Source organism: Miniopterus schreibersii, assembly GCF_964146895.1.
Source record: "Miniopterus schreibersii genome assembly, chromosome: 1".
Taxonomy (NCBI): Eukaryota; Metazoa; Chordata; class Mammalia; order Chiroptera; family Miniopteridae; genus Miniopterus; species Miniopterus schreibersii.
In genome coordinates this window covers 41633171-41654177 of record NC_138101.1, presented here as the reverse complement: position 1 = coordinate 41654177, position 21007 = coordinate 41633171, and the positions used below count along the sequence as shown (strand labels likewise).

General features: G+C 36.5%; 1 protein-coding gene across 1 annotated transcript; it reads right to left on the bottom strand.

Moving 5' to 3' along the window:
- Positions 1 to 1567: 1567 nt before the first annotated feature.
- Positions 1568 to 20162, bottom strand: LOC308561059 (albumin-like). The gene is made up of 15 exons (XM_081145543.1): positions 20045 to 20162; positions 19302 to 19359; positions 18294 to 18426; positions 16502 to 16713; positions 15698 to 15830; positions 14802 to 14899; positions 12499 to 12628; positions 11108 to 11322; positions 9499 to 9631; positions 8291 to 8388; positions 5775 to 5913; positions 4809 to 5032; positions 3504 to 3636; positions 2820 to 2887; positions 1568 to 1593 (listed from the first exon to the last, which is right to left on the bottom strand). Exons 1-14 carry the CDS (start codon positions 20121 to 20123, stop codon positions 2846 to 2848), a joined length of 1827 nt encoding a protein of 608 aa, XP_081001669.1. The 5' UTR covers positions 20124 to 20162; the 3' UTR covers positions 1568 to 1593; positions 2820 to 2845.
- Positions 20163 to 21007: the final 845 nt, after the last annotated feature.

Below are 21007 nucleotides of genomic sequence, written 5' to 3'. Positions count from 1 at the left end.
ACCTCCTGATGGGAAATGAGAACAGTTCACACACACACACACACACACACACACACACACACACACACACACACACACCTGGGTATCCGCACCATCTGGTGGCCCAGTCTCCCACACTGTGCAGCAAAAGACATGCAGTGAGAACCATCCAGCAGAACGATGCACTTTCCATGCCGCTGTCTCAGAACCAGAGAGGACACTGGGCTCCTGGATCGCTCTTAGGCTCAAATGTCCAGGCAACTTCAAGAATCTGCTTCACTCACAGAAAGCGGGGAAAGCTGGGCTCCACGAGTCCCACATTTTGGAATGTCTTCTTCCAAAAGTTTTAAGTCCCCATCTGCTGCCTGGACTGCAAGACCTTCCAGGCAAGGGTGCTCAGACCTAGTCCCGTGTAGGTCCAGTTATGTGGAAACACCTGACTCAAAATTTTCTAGGTCTGCCCTTGGGACCCTCAACAAGCCATTCCATCTCCATTTCTCCCCTCACGGGCTCTCTTCCATCTTTGTGATGATTGCAACAAATGTGGGAAAGTATTTGATATATTCAAGATGCAGCCAAAGTGGGGGTTGGGTGAGGATAGGGGGAGAGTGTGGGACGTAACATTCCAGATACAAAAGGAGCCTATTTATTTCAACTTGGAACAAAAGCTTTTGCAAGCATCTTACTTAAAATAAAACTATAAAGTATTATTATTAAGGACAAAATAAAGCTGTGGAATAGCATGTATAGTGTGAAATCAATTCTATCATATTATAAAATATAAATACACAAAGTAACAGTGCTATAAATGACTTTTAGGTATGTAAATTCATAGACAATGGTCTGATACCAGTGACTACCTCTGGAAACAGGGGGAAAAGGCCCAATATTGAATATAACATCTAATTTTTACAGGAAAATTTTACCCTCCAACTCTTGCACTTCCTCAATTCAGTAACCTTAATCATGCCTTACTGTGCTTTTGTCCCGACCTCCTAATTCCCGCTTCCACTTATGTTTCTCCACACTTGTTAAATTTCTTACACTCTTCATCTATTGTCCTCCTAGACTGTGAAATTTCTTCCAGGACCAGTGGTTTTTCCCCATTAAATTAGTTATCCTCACAATCATCTCTATCTTCCTGTCCCTCACATTTCTTAGAGAGTTTAGTTTCCTTAGAGTTCTAAGGAAAAGCTACGTTTTATATACCCTACCTATACTGAATGTTTATTCTTTTATTAAGAATTATCATAATGCTAAAATGGATCTTTAAATGTTTATAATCCACAACTCAGAAGAGTATTAATGTTTCTATTAATAAATTAGCCCATTAGGAATGAGAAGTCCTCCACTGAAGTGGGGGAAAGAGAACAGTGAGACTTTTACAGAACTTACAAAATTTTCAGGATGGCAACTATTCTTGAAAAATAACAGTCCTGAACAATAATATTAGTTTTTTAATTTTTTTTATTAATTGCAGCACAGAGAAAGGAGGCAAAATATTTAAAGAAATGTATGTTTTTTTAGATAGGCTGTTGGTTTTACACCAAACGAAAGGAAAAACAGACAAATAGGCATTGGGTCTTCATTTCTTCTTCTTTCTCTCAGTGTAAGCTGAAAAATAAAAGTACCAATATAAGTACCGTTTGTAAAATGGCATGTGTTCTTCAAATCTATTTAAATGAATGTCAAATTGCTTAGACTGTCTGGCAATACCCAATTTTCACCAATGAAAATAATTCAAGCTTGCCCTAGACTCATGGCAGCTGAATTCTTGGCTGAGCTAGGGAAGAGGACCCCCCACTAAGTACTGTAAAGTCCTCTCTTTATCACTGATGTCTTCATACTCCTCAGGCTTCAAAGTCACAGGCTTCCATCATCACTCCTCAGGGTCATTTACTTAACACCTATTCCTTACCTACGTTAATTACAAAAAAAACAAGGTGTCTTCTCCAAGTTAGTTGCCATTTAGGACTGAAACAAACTATATTTGAAACAACCAAGTTTGCAGAGATAGGAGCTTCTTCCATTCATGAATGCACGATATGTAGGTATTATCATGTGGGCAAAGTCTAGCAGTGGAATAAGCATCATGCTCCGTTCGGAAAATCTGAAAGTAATCCGTGCTAAAAATCGTTGGACAAGTTGCCTTTTATAAGAAGAAACTTTATTTTTTTTTAATTTCCCCAAAATATTGTAGCCAAAATGGATAAAACAGGTTTATGGTCAAACATCTAAATTTTAAAGTGGACCTTTTGACCTAAGAAGAGAAATTCTATTAAATCTTAGCATGCTGACACACTGGAAACTTAGTAGCACGTTATTTACTATTAAGTAGGAGTTCACATAGCAGATCTCTCATATTCTCCAACAATGTTTATTTGTTACTGAGCTAGTAGGTTGAACCTTGTGAAGTCATTGTCATTCAACTTGTTTTTAACCTACAAAAACATGAATTGTCCAGCCTAATACCTGAAGTAATCCACTGTGAATCATTGCTTAGTTGAATGGCTCTGTCTACTGTGTCACATTAGGTCAGAACAGGACAGTGATTAACTGTCAAGCTCTGGTTTGAATTTTGAATTGTGGCTTCACCTCTCACCAGCTGGGTGATCCTTGGGTAAACTACTTAGTCTATGCTTTGATCTGTGCTTTCATTTTCCCATCAGAAATATGGAAATAATAATGGAACTCAACTCAGGCAACTATTTTGAGGATTAAATAAGTTAATATATATAAGGACCTTAAAACAGTGATTGGCACTAGTCCATGTGGCTCTTAGCTCTTTTAATATTAACTATTATAATTAATTTTTTAAAGAAAATCCAGAGGATAGTTACCTGAGACGCTTGTGATTGTGTTGTTTTTAGGCTAAGACAGCTTGACTTGAAGCAACAAGTTTTGGACCCTGAATACAAAGAAATGACAGATTTAGGGGAAGTAGTAGTACCATTATTTGGATAAAAATGAACATTTATACATCCATTGATGACTACAAAGTAATTCTCCATGCTTCACATCCTTTAATTCCAGCTTAGCACTAGAATCTCTAGAAGGAAACTTACTGACACCCATTGTGCCCAAAAAACTAAAAACATTACTGTCAAGTCATAAGGAAAAATTTTAAATGACTCAGATATTTAAATTTAAACTTCCCCACTCCCTGTGAAATCAAGCACTCAGATTCCACCAAATCACAAACCAGAACTTTTAAAGAAAATGCTTAAATAAATTAAAGTTCTGGTTTAGTGATGCCTCTACCAGAAGATTTCAGAAATTCTGAATATATCTAACTGTATTCATAAATGACCCAACTTTGGAAACAGAACAAATACTGCAAACTTTTAATAATATACTTCAGTAGAGAAGATTTTTTTAAAAAGAGCTAATTTAAGTCATTTTTTCAGACAACTGTATGTAGAATAAGATTCCTGTCCCACATGTACTGAGTGTCCTTCAGATATACAGACCCCTGAGCCTTAGCCTTAACACTATATATATTAAAATAAAAACGACTCCAGCACCTCCTCAGAAAAGCAGGCCTCTTTGTCAGCAGCTGCGCAGCACTTCTGTAGAAAAGCTGAGAAATTATCCATAACAGTTTTCAGTTTTTCATCGGTTGCCTTGGGCTTGTGTTTCAACAGCTCCACAAGTAAACTGCATTTAAACGAAAACAAAGCAAAGCAAAACAGAGAAGAGAAGAGGTTACTCACACACAGGAAAACGGAGATGGTAAAGGCTGTAGAGCTGTCGCTTGATTCTCTAAGTCTCGGAGCCAGGCAGCTCTGAGCGTAGGCCCAGGCTCACCACTGTGGAGTTCAGCAGGCTCGTTTGCACAAGGAGGAGAAATCTGCCTTCCCAGGGCGGGTGGAAGGGCCAAACAACATCACCGATGTCAACTGTCAACATCTGTACTGTCAATAAATCTCTGTTCAGTTAAATCTCTGGAAAGGATTCTGTCATTGCATTCAGAAATTATTCAAATTTTGAAATTTATGCCATATGGAAGTTTACAGCAGTTTAAGAGCTAAAAGTGATCCTTAACAGCTTAATTCTCTTGGACTCCATTTAAAAGTTTCTAATCCAAGAAGCTATATATTTGGTCTTTGAAATTTGGCCCACTCAAAATGAATAGTGCGAGGCCACGGGAAACAAGACCATCCAAGCTCATGGGAGCTGGTGGTTCTCTCTCACTGACATCTGCACAGACAGTGAGAGTCTGTGAGCACAGTAAGTTTCGCAATAACCCTCTTAAGTCTGTGGCCACGGTCAGGACGCACCAGACACAACAACGTTACGTTGCACCTCTAACCCCTTGTAACAGCAGTAGGGAGTCAAGCTTCAGAACTCGCATTTCTAGACATTTTTCATCCAAATCCCATTCTCAAAAGTTACATCTTGGAGGTTTGCCTTGCCTGTGGGTTGCCATAGAACAAACTTAAAATAATCATTTATGCCTAGAAATAAGTTCTTCTAAGATTGCTGCTAACTAATTTGCTATCTGCACAAATGAACCAGTTAATTGTTCAGCTTTTTCTACTGGACCTGTGCTAAGATATTTTTCTACTGCAGCCTTTATCCACAAGACTATTCTGAATGATTTCTAGGCAAAATTATAATATAGTTTTGTTGTTGTTGTTTATTTGTTTGGCTACGGAAACAGAATCCTATCCATTTTATTTTTTGACACTTTTATCACCTTAACAAGGCCAATACTTAAATATTCTCTTCTAAGGAATTTAATCACTACTTCAGAAAAAGTTACCCATTCAACTGACAGTTCTCACTATCAAGATTACAAACACATGCAGTAATGAAATGCTCCTCACGTTTGTTTCTTCACTTGTTGCTCAGTCTCGGGAAGTGTGCATACATCTGCATGGAAGGTGAACGTTTCAGCATTAAATTCTTTGGGAACATAGGTATCATCATCTCCCAGAGAAGAAAAGCATGGCCGTCTGTTCACCAATGACTCTGTGCAGCATTTGGTAACTCTGTCACTCACTGGTGTCTTCTCGTGGGCCACACATAACCCATTCAAGACCAGGGACAGCTGAAGAACAGGGAGTAGAGCAGAAATTCAAAAGAAGGATAATGAAAAGTTTTCCATGAACTACTACTTTCCAAAAGAAGTGTTGTATTTTAATTAGCAATACTGAATGCAAGGTTGATTTGAGGCAGTCATTTCCTTACTACTACTAATAAATAATAAGGGACATTTAAAAGAAGAGGGGAGGGAGAGGAAGAGCTTAACCAAAGTATTTATATGCACATATGCAGAACCCAGGAACACAAACAATAGTACCGTGAAGGCCTGGGGAGGGGGTGGTCAATGGGGGGAAAATGGGAACATCTGTAATATTTTCAACAATAAAGATAAATTTTTTAAAAAACAATCTTTTTTCTTTTACATGTCTACATCTGCAGAATAATCCATTTGAGAAAATAATTGATTAAAATAATTTGAGGTGAGTCCTAAGGTATGTGTTAGAGTGAGGAGAAAGCGGTCTTATATTGACACATTAAGGAAAAGACCTCCCAAAAGTAAAAAAAAAAATTTAATGCCAGGATGAAGCATTAAATATTCATGGAATTTTTTCAAAACAATTTATCATTTTCAGGATCTTATCTCAGTTCTCATTCGGAGGTCAGGATAACGCTGGCAACCAAGTACTGGCTGCCACTAACACACACACACACACAATTAGTTCACTCCTGCTTCTGAAGGTTAACTTTAGAAATATCATCTAAAGGCAAAATTCATCATTATTGACATTATATTTTAAAAGACTCACATAGTCTTCAGCACAACCCATTCTTTTTGACTCAGGAAGCTTACAACACTTGCTGCCCACTCGTCCTAGTTTTCTTGAGAGATCCACAAGAGTTGGAGTCGATACTTTGGGTGCCTTCTTGGTGTAACGCACCACCAGGCTGGAATAAAATAGTCCATTAGTTTTCAACCAGGCGAGAAGCTATTTTTCCTAACATAGTAGGTGAAGTAAAGAACAATTAGACAAAATCAATTACAATGATTTTTCATTCATAAAATTGTCTCCATCTTTAGGTTGGTGGGGTGGAGTGAGGGAGTCCTTGTGCTAAGCAACTAGGTAAGCCTAACGTTGAATTCCACCTGTGCTGTATAATCTTAGGAAAGTGACTTAACTTACTATAATTGTTATGGGAAGGTAGACAGACATGAGCAGAGCAAGGACGATGGACTAGGTATAGAAACTCACCAGGGCAAAAAGTCCCAGATGCCTAGCAAGGGGCAAAACAGGGAAAACAAGAACCTCACCCGCAGGGTAACGTTTCTTCCCCTAGCATATTGCTGGTCATGCAGTGTGGACCCCTGACTTTTCGTATTGCTACTCATTTGGTTTACACCTCCCTGCTTTTCCTCCCTAAAGATAACATCTAGGCCTCAGTTGTATTTCAGCTCCAGGCTCAGAAAAGCAGCAAAACCAGACAAGTGACTCCATGGTTGCCTCAGAACCAGCTACATTGACTAGTGATCCCCTGCCCTGGCACTGACCATTCAGGGCAGACCATGACCCTGAAAGAGCACACCTGGAAAAATGATGAATATTCTATTGAGACCCTCCCCTGAGACCACCCCTAAGATTTCCACCTGCAAGAGAGAGATAAATATGCTTAGGTTAAAGGATCCAGCACTGGCTCTCCCCCAGGAGAGCACGCCTGTGCCATTCCCTTTCCCCTTCTTCCCTCTAAGGGACCCCACGAGACTTGCAACCAGGGAGCAGTGGGCAGTGGTAGCTCATCCCGGGGAACTCCCTGAACCTATCCTCAATGCCCCCTTTTATCTGACTTCTCAGTGAGCCAAAGCAGCCCAGCCTAGGCTCTCCTGTAACAACTTCTATGTCTTTCCTTGCTTCACAGTCCTCAGTATATTTTTGCTGCGGCCAATAAATTCTTACTAACTTTGCTACACTTTGTCTCTTGATTGAAATTTTTACTTCAAAATGACAAGAGCAGAGGTTTCATCATCTCCACAGTAACATAATTCAGTGACATTAATGTATTTATTAATTGCTTCTTTCTTTCAATAAAACCTACTGAGTACTTAATATGCAGGGCTGGGCTAAAGTAGGTTTACAGTTGTGCATATGGAGAAGACATGCAGGTGATGATTATTACTATAAGTTTATTAACTCTGTGTTTGGCACACTCACAACTGTAAACCTACTCTTGTTCACCCCTGTTTATCAAGCACTGTGCTAAATTAGAAAGATATGAATGAGTTTTCTCATCTGTAAAATGGGAGGACATGTACCTGACTCAATAGGGATGGGGCAAGGATTAACTTAAAAGACATAAGGTATGCCATCAACCTAGGATGATATCTAGCATGGAACAATCTTTCATTAAGAATTCCAGTTGAAAGTCAATGTGTGACTGTAATCTACTCAAGGGAAGAGGCTTGTTCACTATTGTTATCTCTAGCACCCACCATTAGAAGAGTGCTGACATGTGTAAGTTGAACAGTAAGTATCTACCTAATGAGGTGTCCCTTCTTGTCTTTACCTCCACAGGTAAGGTTCCATTACACCAGGATACTAACTAGTCTATCAACTTATATATTATAGCACTTCCTCAGCCACTGCTATTCAAGTCCAACTATTTCCTACTCTGGAAAGCATTGCTTTCTTTTGTTTGTCCATAAACTATTCCTTAACCTTCAAAGGGCATCCTCAGTTCCTATATCCCAAGATTTAGTATTTTTCTTACCAGTCTCAACAGGCTAATTTTTCAAACTACACTCAATATAGATCTCTGAAACCCATTGACTATTTTATCTCTCATTCTCTAATCTTTCTTGATGGAGACAGATCAGAAATATATACTATATTTTCATGATTAAAAGTTCTATGACAGGTGATACATATACATGTATAAGTTTTAAAAACTGTATTGTCTTTAAAATTACAAATTGATCTCACTTATATGTGGATTATAATAAACAAAAAAACCTTATGAACAAAATAGATCCTGAGACTTGGAAGCATAGACTAATGAATCTCAGAGGGAAGAAGGGGGAGGGGGCGGGAAGAGATTAACTAAAGAATTTATGTGCATATAAACCATGGACACAGACAATAAGGTGATAAGGCTGAGAGGGTGTCTATGTGGGGGAAAAGTGAGCCATCTGTCATACTTTCAACAATAAAGATGAAATAAATAAATAAATAAATAAATAAATAAATAAATAAATAAATAAATAAATAAATAAATAAATTTTAAAACCTACAAATTGATCAAGAAAAAAATTAGTCAAAAACAAAATACTTACACATTTTGGAAGCCATACTCTCCAAGGCTTTCATAAACTTCACAGTTTTTCTTGACTAATTCCTTTGACTCATCCACAAGAGGCTGAAGTTCATCCAACTAAAAGATTAAAGAATTGTGTTTACAGAATTCCACCCGAGGACCAGGTGCAGGCTATTTTTCACCCTTATAGGCAGAATGAGAGCCTTCTTCCTTTCTGCCCAAAGACATATAATTGAACCTCTGATACCAAACGTGTTACAGTGCCTCCAAACTGCACAGAAGTGATTAAGAATATTCAGGCTCAGAGTGTGACTGCTGGTATTTGAGCCAGGTCATCTGACTCATCTTCTAGGGGTGGAACTTTACTTCCAATCACCAAGTTTTAGAAACGTCACCTCTCAGATGGAGATGAAGATGGTACACACCTCAGAGAATGCTCTTTAAAAACTACCTGAGCTAATGAAATTATGACAGTGCTTGGAACACAGTAAAAGCTCAGTAAACTACAGCTATGATTATAAGCAGTATTATTTTTAAGGCATCTCTTCAGTTGGATCCTGAGCTCTCTGAAATAAGAGCTTTTACCTTGGTCATGGGATCCAGCATGGTGCCTGGCAGATAGCAGTTTCTTGGTAGAGCAAAAAAGTTGGGAAACCACCACATATATTAAAAGTGCTAAATATCCTAAACCTGCTAACATCCCATTTTAGCATAGCAAAATATGCTAAAAACCCTCCAGAACTGATTTCCTCTCCTTACTTAAATTCTTATAAAACCATTCCTAAACCTTCTCAAAAAGAATTGAAAATATTCTAAATAAATAGGTTTTACAACCTTCCTTAAGATACTAATTCTCGATACTTGATAAATCTTGAAACCAGGATAACTTTCCTCATATCTAAGTTACATCTCTTTTAATTAACATTTACATTTAATTTATCTTATTTTGTTCTCAGAAGTGTAAAAAAGAGGAAAAACAGGGTCAAGATTTTGTGAAATCAGAGCTTGCTCTCCTCAGAGCCTTTTTTTTTCTAGGCTATTCTAGGTTTTATTAGCCATTCTATTGAGGCCATTTTTCCCTAACATGTTAGAGAGCACAAAATTAAAATTATCTCAAGAGAATATCTCAATTGCATTATGTAACATTTTGCATTCTGGCATTATTTTTCTTTCTTATTTTTGGAATCACCAAAGAGCTGCATTTCATGTTTCCTTTGAGAAACCTACCACTTTGGAATAGCATGCATGAGGATCATCGGTGGCACAGCACTTCTCCAGTGTAGCTTCATATTTCTTGGCAAGTCTCAGTATCAATGACACAGCGTAGTCAGGATGTCTTCTTGAGTACTCATACAAAAACCTAGTTAAGATGAAAATAAAATAGACTTACTTGAACAAAGAAGCAAGAAAAATGACCTATTTAACCACAAGTGTAACTCATATCCCAACGGTCTCAATTTGACTAAACCCATGCAAGTAAAGGTTGGTAGCTAAAGCCTAGGGGTTCAGAGTTAAAGCTACCATCATTCAAATCCTTGCTCTAACACACTTATTTTACTATATCACCTTATGCAATTTATTAAAACTATCAGAACCTTAGTTTCTTCCTCCTTAGAATGGAGATAATAATAGGATCTATCTCATAAGGTGGATTGTGAGAAACACATGACATAATTTATGCATAACACACTGGCACATATTAAATGTTTAAGAAATTACTCCTGTTATTATGTATACTTTGTTTTATTTGGACTATATCTCAAAAAGATTCAAATAGATAGATAATAAATAGATGATAGATGATGATAGATAGATGATGATAGATAGATAGATGATGATGATAGATAGATAGATGATAGATAGATGATAGATAGATGATAGATGATAGATGATAGATAGATGATAGATAGATAGATGATAGATAGATAGATAGATAGATAGATAGATAGATAGATAGATAGATAGATAGATAGATATAGATAGATGATAGATAGATGGATGATAGGTAGATGATAGATTAGATAGATATAGATAGATGATAGATTAGATAGATTAGATAGATAGATAGATAGATAGATAGATAGATAGATAGATGATAGATATAGATAGATGATAAGTGGATATAGATAAATAATCTTAAATTTTTCTTTTCCTCTCTGTATGAGTGAAATCTTGAAGGGTACATAATTTTATAAAATATTATTCAGTGCACAGAATACTATTGCAATCCAACAGTAAAAATTCAAAGTTTATCACCATTTATCGACTTTACATAATCATTAATTTTATCATTTAATTGTACGCCACCTTGTCATGCTATTGAGCTTCTGGTCTTTACAAACAAATATAAAGCACCTGGTAGCAGACTCCATACTTCTGTTTATACCTCTGTGCTGCAGCCAGATACAGAGATAGACACGGAGATATAAAGATGGATGACACATATTCACCCATATACGTCATAGTGAGTTCAAGAAATACTCTTTGAATGAATAATATGTATATGATTTATGTATACACAAAATGTTTTTAGAGGAATTTCCAGAAATATCCCTAAGGAGTAAGGAATGAGGTGTGTGGGGGGGTGATAGAAATTTCTACTTATTACTTTGTACTGTTCTCTATTCATTGAGATTTTGCCATGACCAAGTATTATTTTATGACTACTTTTAAAAACTAATTAAAATTTTCCAAACAATTTAAAAGGCTCAGAGAGGGAAGGAGAAACTAATGCTGTAGGCAACAACTGTAAGAACTCCAAAGGAAAGCCTAGAACTGTTTCCTAAATCCTCAGACCATATAAGAGCCATGAAAGGGTCATTCCGTATCCACTTACATGCCCAGGAAGACATCTTTTGCCTCTTTGTAGTTTTTGCAAACTTCCTTATCGTCAACATAATCATTATTTATCGGGGCCAAATCGCTAGGCAAGTCATCATTTTCCACCTCAGAAAGGCAGTGGGATTTTTCCAACAGAGGCTTAGCACAGCATTCCTTCAATTTACTGGAGACTGATTCTTGATTTTCACACATGTACTTGGCAAGATCCGCCTATAAGCAAGTTGATGAAAATTATTCAATGTAAATTGACATCACTATACTTTTTCTCCAGACTTTTATTATGTTGGCAGAAAATGTCCATTGTATTTTAAGACCATATACATACCTACCTGCCTTCTAGTAACATTTTCAGTCTATGATGCTAAATCTGGAGACTCAGATAGTACTATTAAAGTATTTCCACTTGATTAAAAACTAGTTAGTAAGAGGGGCCCATTTCAGTTATTTATTAATTTTATATTTCTACTGTTAAGGCATTTAAGTTTTTAAATTAAAACTCAATTATAGGTGGTTGGGTGAAAATGATGAAGGGATTAAGAAGTACAAAGTTGTAGTTACAGAAGAGTCACAGAGATGTAGATTACAGCACAGGGAATATAGTCAATAGTGTCATAAAGGCTATGTGTGGGAAACATCAGGGGGCCACTCTGTACTATAAATTACATGATTTTCTAACTACTCTGTTGTACATCTGAAATTAATATAGAATAATATTAAATTTAAATGGGAATTGAAAATTATATATATATATATATATATAAATTATTGTTTTTCCAAATATTCCTCAAAATTAAGTACAGGCATTTTGAAACCAAATAACTAAATAAAATTGAGGGATTTGGGGAAAATTAGTCAAGAATCGTAGTCACAGGTCCTACTTACACATGTAAAATATCTGCCTTAAATTTTCCAGAAAGTGTTCTGAGAGATGAGGATTCTGCTATTTGGTCATATGTTTATGTTTTGGGGAAAGATAGCATGCTAAATATTTGTATATTAAGGGAGAATATATAGAAAAATTACATAATTTCTAAAGTTCTCTTCTGGTACCAGCTCTTCTCCAACTCTACCCACATCCCAAAAAAATCTTAGAAGTCTACCTTTGCAGCTGTCCTACTTCAGTTTAATCCTTTATTCTCAGTTAGAATGTGACTGAAAGGCACTACAAACTAGTGAATGTATTTATTATATCATTTTGTGAGTGGGATAGGCAGGTTTATTAAAAATAAATAATGTACCACAAGGCAGGGAATTTAGCATATTAGACATAGAAGACAATTTCAATGCACAGTCAGCTGTCACCAATTATACGAAACAAATTCATTGAACTAACTGAAGCATGTTACCAAAGCAAAGTTACCAAAGAGAATCCTAAGGATCCCTTACCCTGTCATCTGCACATTCAAGCAGGTCACCTTGGCAGCATTCTTTGTGGATTTTGGTAAGATCATTCACCATCTTGGAAACCTCCATAAAGTCAGCTTTGGGAAATCTCTGGCTCAGACGAGCTACAGACCTAAAAAGAAAATTCCCCATTAAAACTTTATTTAAACATGCAATACTTTATGTGAAAGCATTAGAAAAATACTACTTATAACAAAAATTAGGACAAAATGAATATAGAAATAACTTGTAAAATTTATTAGTTCTTATTTTAATGCTAGTTCTACACCAAATTGTTATCTTAGGGTAAAATGTTTCCTTGAGGCAGAATTATCCATTATGGGAGTGTGTGGCCAGTAGAAAGAAGTCAGCAATTCATAAAATCAGAACTCAAAGAGGGATGCTGAAAGAGGTGACACCTGAGAAGCATCCCGTTTGGAGCCCATTTCCAACTCCCAGATCTGACTTTATTGCTTATTAGCGTGTGAGCCTGGGCAAGTTACTTAGACCCTCCGAGCTTCAGCCCTGCAGAGTCACAACAACATGCAACATCAAAGGGCATGGTGAGAATTAAATTACTTGATGTATATGAAAGCATTTTATAAACTGGAAAGGGCCATACAAACTCCAGTTATCTTTTTTTACCAACTAAATAGACTTCTTCCTGATTTCTGAAGGACTCTGGAAAAAGAAATTTCACAACTTTTGCAAATTACAGAGTTTAACATATTTTTACCAAGAAATTAATCCAGCACAGTCTCTTAGCCCGATGACAAGATGTAAAAGGCTAATATCCACGGGCCTTCACAAATCATTTCAGAGTTGCCTAAATCTGATAAAAGATACTTCTTCCCCAAAATCAGTCACAGCCTGTCTAAATGTGCATTATTTCACACTGGGGTAGTTTTGTTTAATCATTTCTTTGATTTTGTTGTGTAGATGATAAAGGCAACAGGCAAAGATAGTTCACATGATGGTTTCTAGACACCTTGCAAAATGTCTATTATTTTCATTTTATCCTCTGTTCATGTTGATTCACTGTTGACTAGCAAGTGAGGGAATTGGGACGGGGTTGGGGCTTCTTGGCTCATGTTGAAGGATACTCCTAGAACCAGCGAAGTTATATAAAAATAGAGGCCCAGGCAAATGTAAGAAATTAAGAACACAGCTGGAGCTATGAGAAAATGAGAAGTGACCTTGATGGCTGAATTTAATTACCAGAACATAAAAAACAAGCAGACGGTTTCAGATAATTGCAGGGGGTGGGAGATAAAATAAAATAACAGACCCTGACTACAACTGCATAAAAATATAATCCCTATTAGACAGCAAATAATTGTTAGCAAATAATCCCTTTCTAATATAATCCCTATTAGAAAGGTGAAGAGATTAAGTACAAATTGGTTGTTACAGAATAGTCACAGGGATATAAAGTACAGCATAGGAAATATAGTCAATAATATTCTAGTAACTATGTATGGTACCAGGTGGGGCTGAGATTTATAGGGATGATCACTTAGAAAGTTATGTAATGTCTAATCACTGGAGTACATGTGAAACTAGTAAAATATTGCATGTCAGCTGTAATTGAAATATATAAAAATTATTTTTAAAAAGGATAAGATCCCTAGTCTTTATAAACAAATGGGAGTTCAAATACCTGTGACAGAATAACAAAGAAAAGATAGCCTCTAAATTTTTTACTACCGCCGGGGCGGGCATGGCTCAGCGGTTGAGCGTAGACCTGAGATCCAGGCCATCGGGGTTCGATTCCCGCTCAGGGCACATGCCCGGGTTGCGGGCTCGATCAATGACTCTCTCATCATTGATGTTTCTGTCTCTCTCCCTCTCCTTTCCTCTCTCTGAAATCAATAAAGATATATTTAAATAAATAAATTTTTTACTACCTTGAAAAAATACAATAAAAAATAATGATAAATTGTCTTTTAGGCTCTGATTTTTCACTTCTGCTAAATTTCTACCTGTCAGACAACCAGAAAGAACTGTGTAAAACTCGTATAAATGTTCCTCGGCTGGGTGGCTGAGTCAGTTGGAGCATCATCCTGTCAACCAGAGGGTTGCAGGTTTGATTCGGGGTCAGGACGCACACCTAGGTAGCAGGTTTGCACTTCAATACAGATGGCAACTGGTCCATGTTTCTCTCTCTCTCTCCGCACCCCCCTCACTAAAAAAATCAATAAAAACATATCCTCGGGTGAGAATTAAGAGAAAAAAATTCACATAAAAATACAGTTTTGTCAACTGAACCATTATCATTATAAAGTACAAAGCTAAATTTGAAATACCATGCTTTGAAAGCTCTATCTCCGAATTTTTGGAGACTGGAGCACTTCATTCTCTGTTTGACAGCTGAAGTCAGTACTCTTTCCTTCAGAGCATCCATCTGCAAAAAGAAATAATTTTGAAAATATTTTTTTAAATTCTACATGAAATACTTCTTCATAAATTCAGATGAGACTATGACAAATTACATCTTAAAGATACAACCTACACCTATATTCCCAAGTGCTCATTGTTAGCAAATAATTATTTTGCTATGTATTTAGAGGAAAACTCAGCCTGGTCGTAGTGGAAGCCCCCAGGCAGTGTAGAACCAGCATGTGGGCATTGCCGGGAAAGGGGAGCTGGAGGGAAAGGTAGAAGAACGGACTACACTAATATCCCAGGGAATATAATCCTACTGACTTCTTAATTTTGCATAATTTCATTTCAATCCCTCCTTCACCAGCTCTCACATCAATAAACTCCCTAGAAAAGATGACCAGTACGTAATAAATATTTATGGAATGAATGAATAAACCCAGGCTTCTAGATGCAGTGAACTTCTCCACTTTGAATTCCTTCCCCAACAGGAAAGGCTCATGAAAAGGTAAACAAAACCTGTGGCCCTTTGCTGTGCAATTTTACAAACGAGTTTCTGTATTTCATACAAAAAGAGGAGGGATATTTAGATACATACACAGTGACTCCCTCTATCAGATCCATGGGGCAGAACTTAGAGGGGGAATGACGATGTCATGGGCCTTCCAAGGGGGTGAAAATCTTTGGGTTGGATGAGAGTAAGGAAGGCTTTTTTCACCAGCTAAAGAAGTTTGTATCAGAGACTTAGGTTCCCTACACCGAGCCCCAGATCTGAGGCTGGAGTCTGAACTGGTTCTCGTCTTCCTCTGCTGGGACATACCTTTGGTCCCAGGCAGGCAGCTTTATCAGCAGCTTCACAGCATTCTGTCAAAACTCCTTTATATTCTTGAGCATAGTAAAGGAGCTCTGGGCCATAAAAGTAAGGATTTCTTCTGGCAACTTCATATAGGTAACTAAATTTTTCAAAAGAAGAACAGTCAATTATTATCAACAATTTCCCTAGAAACTCAAAAACCCAAAGACATCTAACTTACTAATTAAACTCAATTTGCACATGATGACCTTGCCTTTGTCATTTTTTGTCAGTGAAAAGGTTAAACTTATATTATGTATAAAGTAGTTATATAAAATAGTTAAATATTGGTGATATAAGGTTATCGACTAAAATGAAATTAATTCTGACCTTAACTAAATATATATCTTCATAATATTTTAATATGTGGCAATGTTTTCCATACAGATTACATCCTGTTTCAATGAACTCCAAAAGAGCTGTGATCAAATTTTTTATGTGTAAAATTTTATAGTATCAAATATTATTTCTTTGAATTTTTCATTAGAAAAAAATCTTCTAAATCTTAATGTTGAAAATATTTTTATAGTAATTTTTAAAATTAGTCTTGACCTATTTCATAATTTTTAATTTTGAAGCATAAGACTCTGATTGCCGCCCTGGCGGGTGGCTCGGCTGGCTGGAGCACCCTCCCCTACGTTAAGTGGGAGGGTTCAATTCCTGGCCAGGGCACTTCTGAGAGGCAACCAGTCGATGTTTCTCTCTCTCTCTCTCTCAAATCAAGGAAAACGTATCCTCAGGTGAGGATTAAAAAACAGTCTGACTACTTACTTTCCCAGGAACATCTGCTCATTTTCCTTGAAGGAGGTGCACAGGGCCTCGGGCTCTGGCCTCACCAGTGGGGGGAGGTTGGGGTTGTCGTCCTTGTGTTTCAGGAAGCACTCGTTCCTCTCGGGCTCTTGTTTCTCGCAGCAGTCAGCCATGTCCCCATAGGTGGATCGAAGAGATGCGACTGTACACAGTTTATCTCCCAGAAGGGTGTGCTGCGTGGGGGACAGAGGCCTTCAAATGGCTGCGCAGTGTTTTATTTTCTTTACACCCAAGGAACAGTATTGAAGATGTACTATACTGGTAAACATTGGTAAGGAAATCATATAAAAATCCACTTTTTTCTCAGGTTTAGAGAGTTTCCCTTGATTTGATCACCTCTATGTAAGTTTTTTAAGAGGTAACTGTCACACTGTTAGCTACAGTGGGTAAAAAGGAAGGGCAAAATGACCGTCAATGGCTTTAAAGAATGAATGTTACTCCAATTCTTACCTTAGGCTAAAGACTAGGAGCTATAATAATAAAAATCAACGGAAAAGCCTGGTCAGTGTGCTCAGTGGTTGGAGCATCGGCCTGCCCACCAAAGGGTCATGGGTTCGATTCCCAGGGAAGGGCAGGTACGTCAGTCGTGGGTTCACTCCCCATACCCCGAAGGGCATGTGCTGGAGGCAACCAATTGATGTGCCTCTCTCACATCGATGTTTCTCTCTCTCTCTTTCACCCTCCCTCCCTCCCAATTCTGTTTTTGAAAAGTAATAGAAAAAATATGGTGAGGATTAACAACCACAAAAATCAAGGGAAAATACTCCTCTAAGCAGGTGAATTCACATTAGAGAGGAAAGTGTTAGGATAGTTTCTCATTTGACCTACTCCTTTGTGAGAGATCCAACTTTTCAGTAGATACCATTTAAAGACTCAGAAGTAACACAATTCACTATGTATTAATTATTTCATTAAAATATAGAACTTTTTATTCTAGAAACATTTGCTTTGAAGCACATTCCATTAAATGAATTCTTTCCATCCCCATTAACTTCTGTTATGAAAACAACTGTAACACCAGGGAAAATATACTGCTCAAGACAGAATGTATTAATTTTCAAAAAATACATTTTTTAAAAATTCATTTTAGAGCCATAATATTGTGTGAAGTTAAAATACTGATTCTGACTTAAGGCAGAGAGAGTTATAAAGAGAAGTAAAAGGAGGAAAAGTTTCATGATAAATAAAAACAGACTTGCCACCTAGAAAAGTGTATATAGATTGAGTGATGAGAGAAACATTCACCTCCACTTGTACTGAAGACTTATCTGGAAGTAAGAAAAGCTCAGCGTCCTTTAACACATATGAATGCCCCAATATGTTATTGTATGTAAAAGTGTGAATATCCCTAAAATGAGGAATATATAGCTGTAGTATTATTTTACCCAGATAACAAAATTATCGTGGAAATCAGCTGAGTGCTTTCTGAAGATTAAAAAAACATGCTGTCACTATCAGCATCTATGAAAACAAATCAAACTTTAGATTTAAAAGAGACTTTTACAAATGACAAATTTCCATTTAAATACGCTTTGACCATTGTGTGTGTTCTCAATAAAGAAATGCTTTAAAACTGTGGGCATAGCTAGATTGTCTCTATCACTGAAGAAACAATGGCTCTACCCATTTGTGAGTGTTGCTTACAAATATGGTCTTAGTAATAATCAAGAAAGCCAAAATGGGGTGTTTTCCCTTTGAAATGCTCAGGATAACTTAAAATAAGAAGATATATTCAAAATCACAATTTACTTACAAGTGACTTTCCACAATTTTCAGCTGACTCATCAGCAGCACATGTTTTTGCAAAATCAGTTACTTCCGTTGCTAATTTTACATGCTCTTCAAATGGGCACTGCTGGAGATACTGAGAAAAGGTAACCAGCACCCTGAAACACAGGACATAGAGAAAATGTAGTGTAATAAAACTTTAATATAAAGAAGGTTGCTCTGCTAAAGAACAAATTGTGTTATCAGTATATGTTCTATAATATTTTATGCATCTTACTATTATCAAGAAAGACTATTCACATCAGCAATTATCTGAGGCCTAACCAGGCTTATGTGGTTTTCTAAGCAAAGAGGATATGTATTTCCACCATGTTTAAATACATATGTGTGCATGTGAGTAGATGCTCACATACAAAGCAAACAAGCAACATGCATTCTAAATAGATCTAATTGTTAAGATGAGGGGCATTACATAGGCCCTGGGACTATTTAAAACAAAAAACAAAAATCACACACACATCTCAATTAATCAGGCTATAAAATGAAATTGACCTTGAAAAAATAAACTATTTTCTCGTTCTTTACTAGATTAAAATAAATTAAAATGTTCTCCAGAAACCACATATCTATTTGCTAGGTAAAGGAACTTGAGTGTGTACTGGGAAAGGAACCATATTTTAAAGTCTTTCCCCTCAATCAGGGTTATCTAAGATCCCAGAGCTACTACACCTTCCCATACAGTAACACAGTAGCCATCAGCCACTTGTGACTATAGTTAAATTAATTAAAATTAAATATAATTTAACATTTTGATCCTCAGTTGCACTTGCTGTGTTTAAAGGACTCCACAAGCAGGTGTGGCCAGTAGATACCATACTAGACAGCACTGATATAGAATATTTTCATGAATGCAGAAAATTCACTGGACAGTACTGTTCTAGAGTCTGGGCCCTGCTGGTGGGGAATGTAAGGACTTCAGATAATAGGCAAGCTGTTAGAAACATTGAATTCGCCTTCTCGGTATTTAACTTACAGGCCCTTGAAATGCTCTTCTCCCAGATCCTTGAACCGATGAGCAAGCTCACTCTTGTCTGGGGAGGAAAAAGATTTGTTTAAATACCGAAGAAAACATCTGGCTGTGATATCACTGTTTATGTTTCTCTCCATTTGACTTAGGTATTCATTTGCTCCAAACTATCGGGCTCTGATCCCTTCAGAAAATCTTAGAATGATGGTGAACTGCTTCTTGTGCTTTTAAACAAACAAGTTATTTAATCACCAATGATACTGTTGGAAAAATCATTAAATATTTATAGCTTTCTATTCAAACTTGGATAAGATATAATGCTCTTAGTATCTATGAACAGCTACTGAAAAGACAGTATGACAGAAAAAATGTAAATAAAAGTTCTGTTTATAAGACTAGCAACAAAGGCTTTGCTGTTGTTTTAATGCATCAAGGTGCGGTGGATAGGGCTTTGAGAACTTAGAGTTATGAATTCTATCTTCAAATATATTCTGTGAAGTTTAGGTCACTCTCTGTTCCTTCATGTGTAAAAGGAAATTACAGTTACTAAACAATTCTCACCTTTTTTTTTCACTTAGGATATTAGAAATATAAGATAACTTCTTAAGGCTTCACAAATACAAAAAAATATCATCGCAGAACTTAATGCTAAAGGACAGCTTACTTCTTTAAAGATGCAAGGTTTACTGAAACTTTCTTTTACTAGGAAAATAAAATAAATTTGAACAATAGAAAACTAGAATTCTTACGTGCATCTCGACGAACCAGGCCCCTGGAGGAAGCAGAGCTGAAAAGAAAGAGAACACAGATGAAAGTTACCCCCTTCATGGTGCCAAAGGCTTGTGGGGTGGAAAACAAAGATAGGATGAATGGAGAGAAATTAGCACTAATATACTTCTTTCACCAATCATTGTAGATTATTAACTAGACTCATCTTTGCATTTCATTGGCTTTCAACTGGTTACAAAATTCATAATGTTCTTGCCAAAAAATTGTTTGACTAAATCCCTTGCGTATGTTTGCCATCTGGAACTGTTTTCTCCAGAAGACCTTGTCAATTCATTAAAGTTATGCAAAACATCTTATCAAATTTTACCTAAGAGTTTAGACAATCTGTACCTATCATTCATTACCAGGTTCTTTGTCTGTGATTTACCATTTGAACATTTTAGTTTTTGATATTTGCAAAAATTTAGCCAAACCAAAGACTTAGCTTGCAAATAAGACATACTAAAAGAGCTAAACTCTGAACTATATAGACTATTAATTCCAAGTATGCTTTCATCATGAATAATGGAAGCAGATTTGTTCTTTAGACCACAAATGAATAGAAATAAAAGAATATATGTCTATGGCTTTATTCCCATTGGAAGAAACTGTTTTTTTAAACCTGAAAACTTAAATTGGAATAGAAAAAAGAAAACTATTCTAGTGTTCTAAATAGAGAAAATTATTCCCATTTGGATAATTTATGTCAGCTTTTCTTTATCTTCCAAGAAAGAGTAGGCACCTTTTATTTGAAGTCGGTGTCTAACCCTAACCTTTTTTAAATATGAGTTTCCAGAGAAGACTTGATCAAAATTGCAATTATTATAACTGGATATAATTGTATTTCTAATTTACAAAATTAGGCCTTTGTCACACACCTATAATTTGTGCACATTTTTCATTTAATAAATGAAAAGAATAATATTTGTTTCTCCATCTACTTT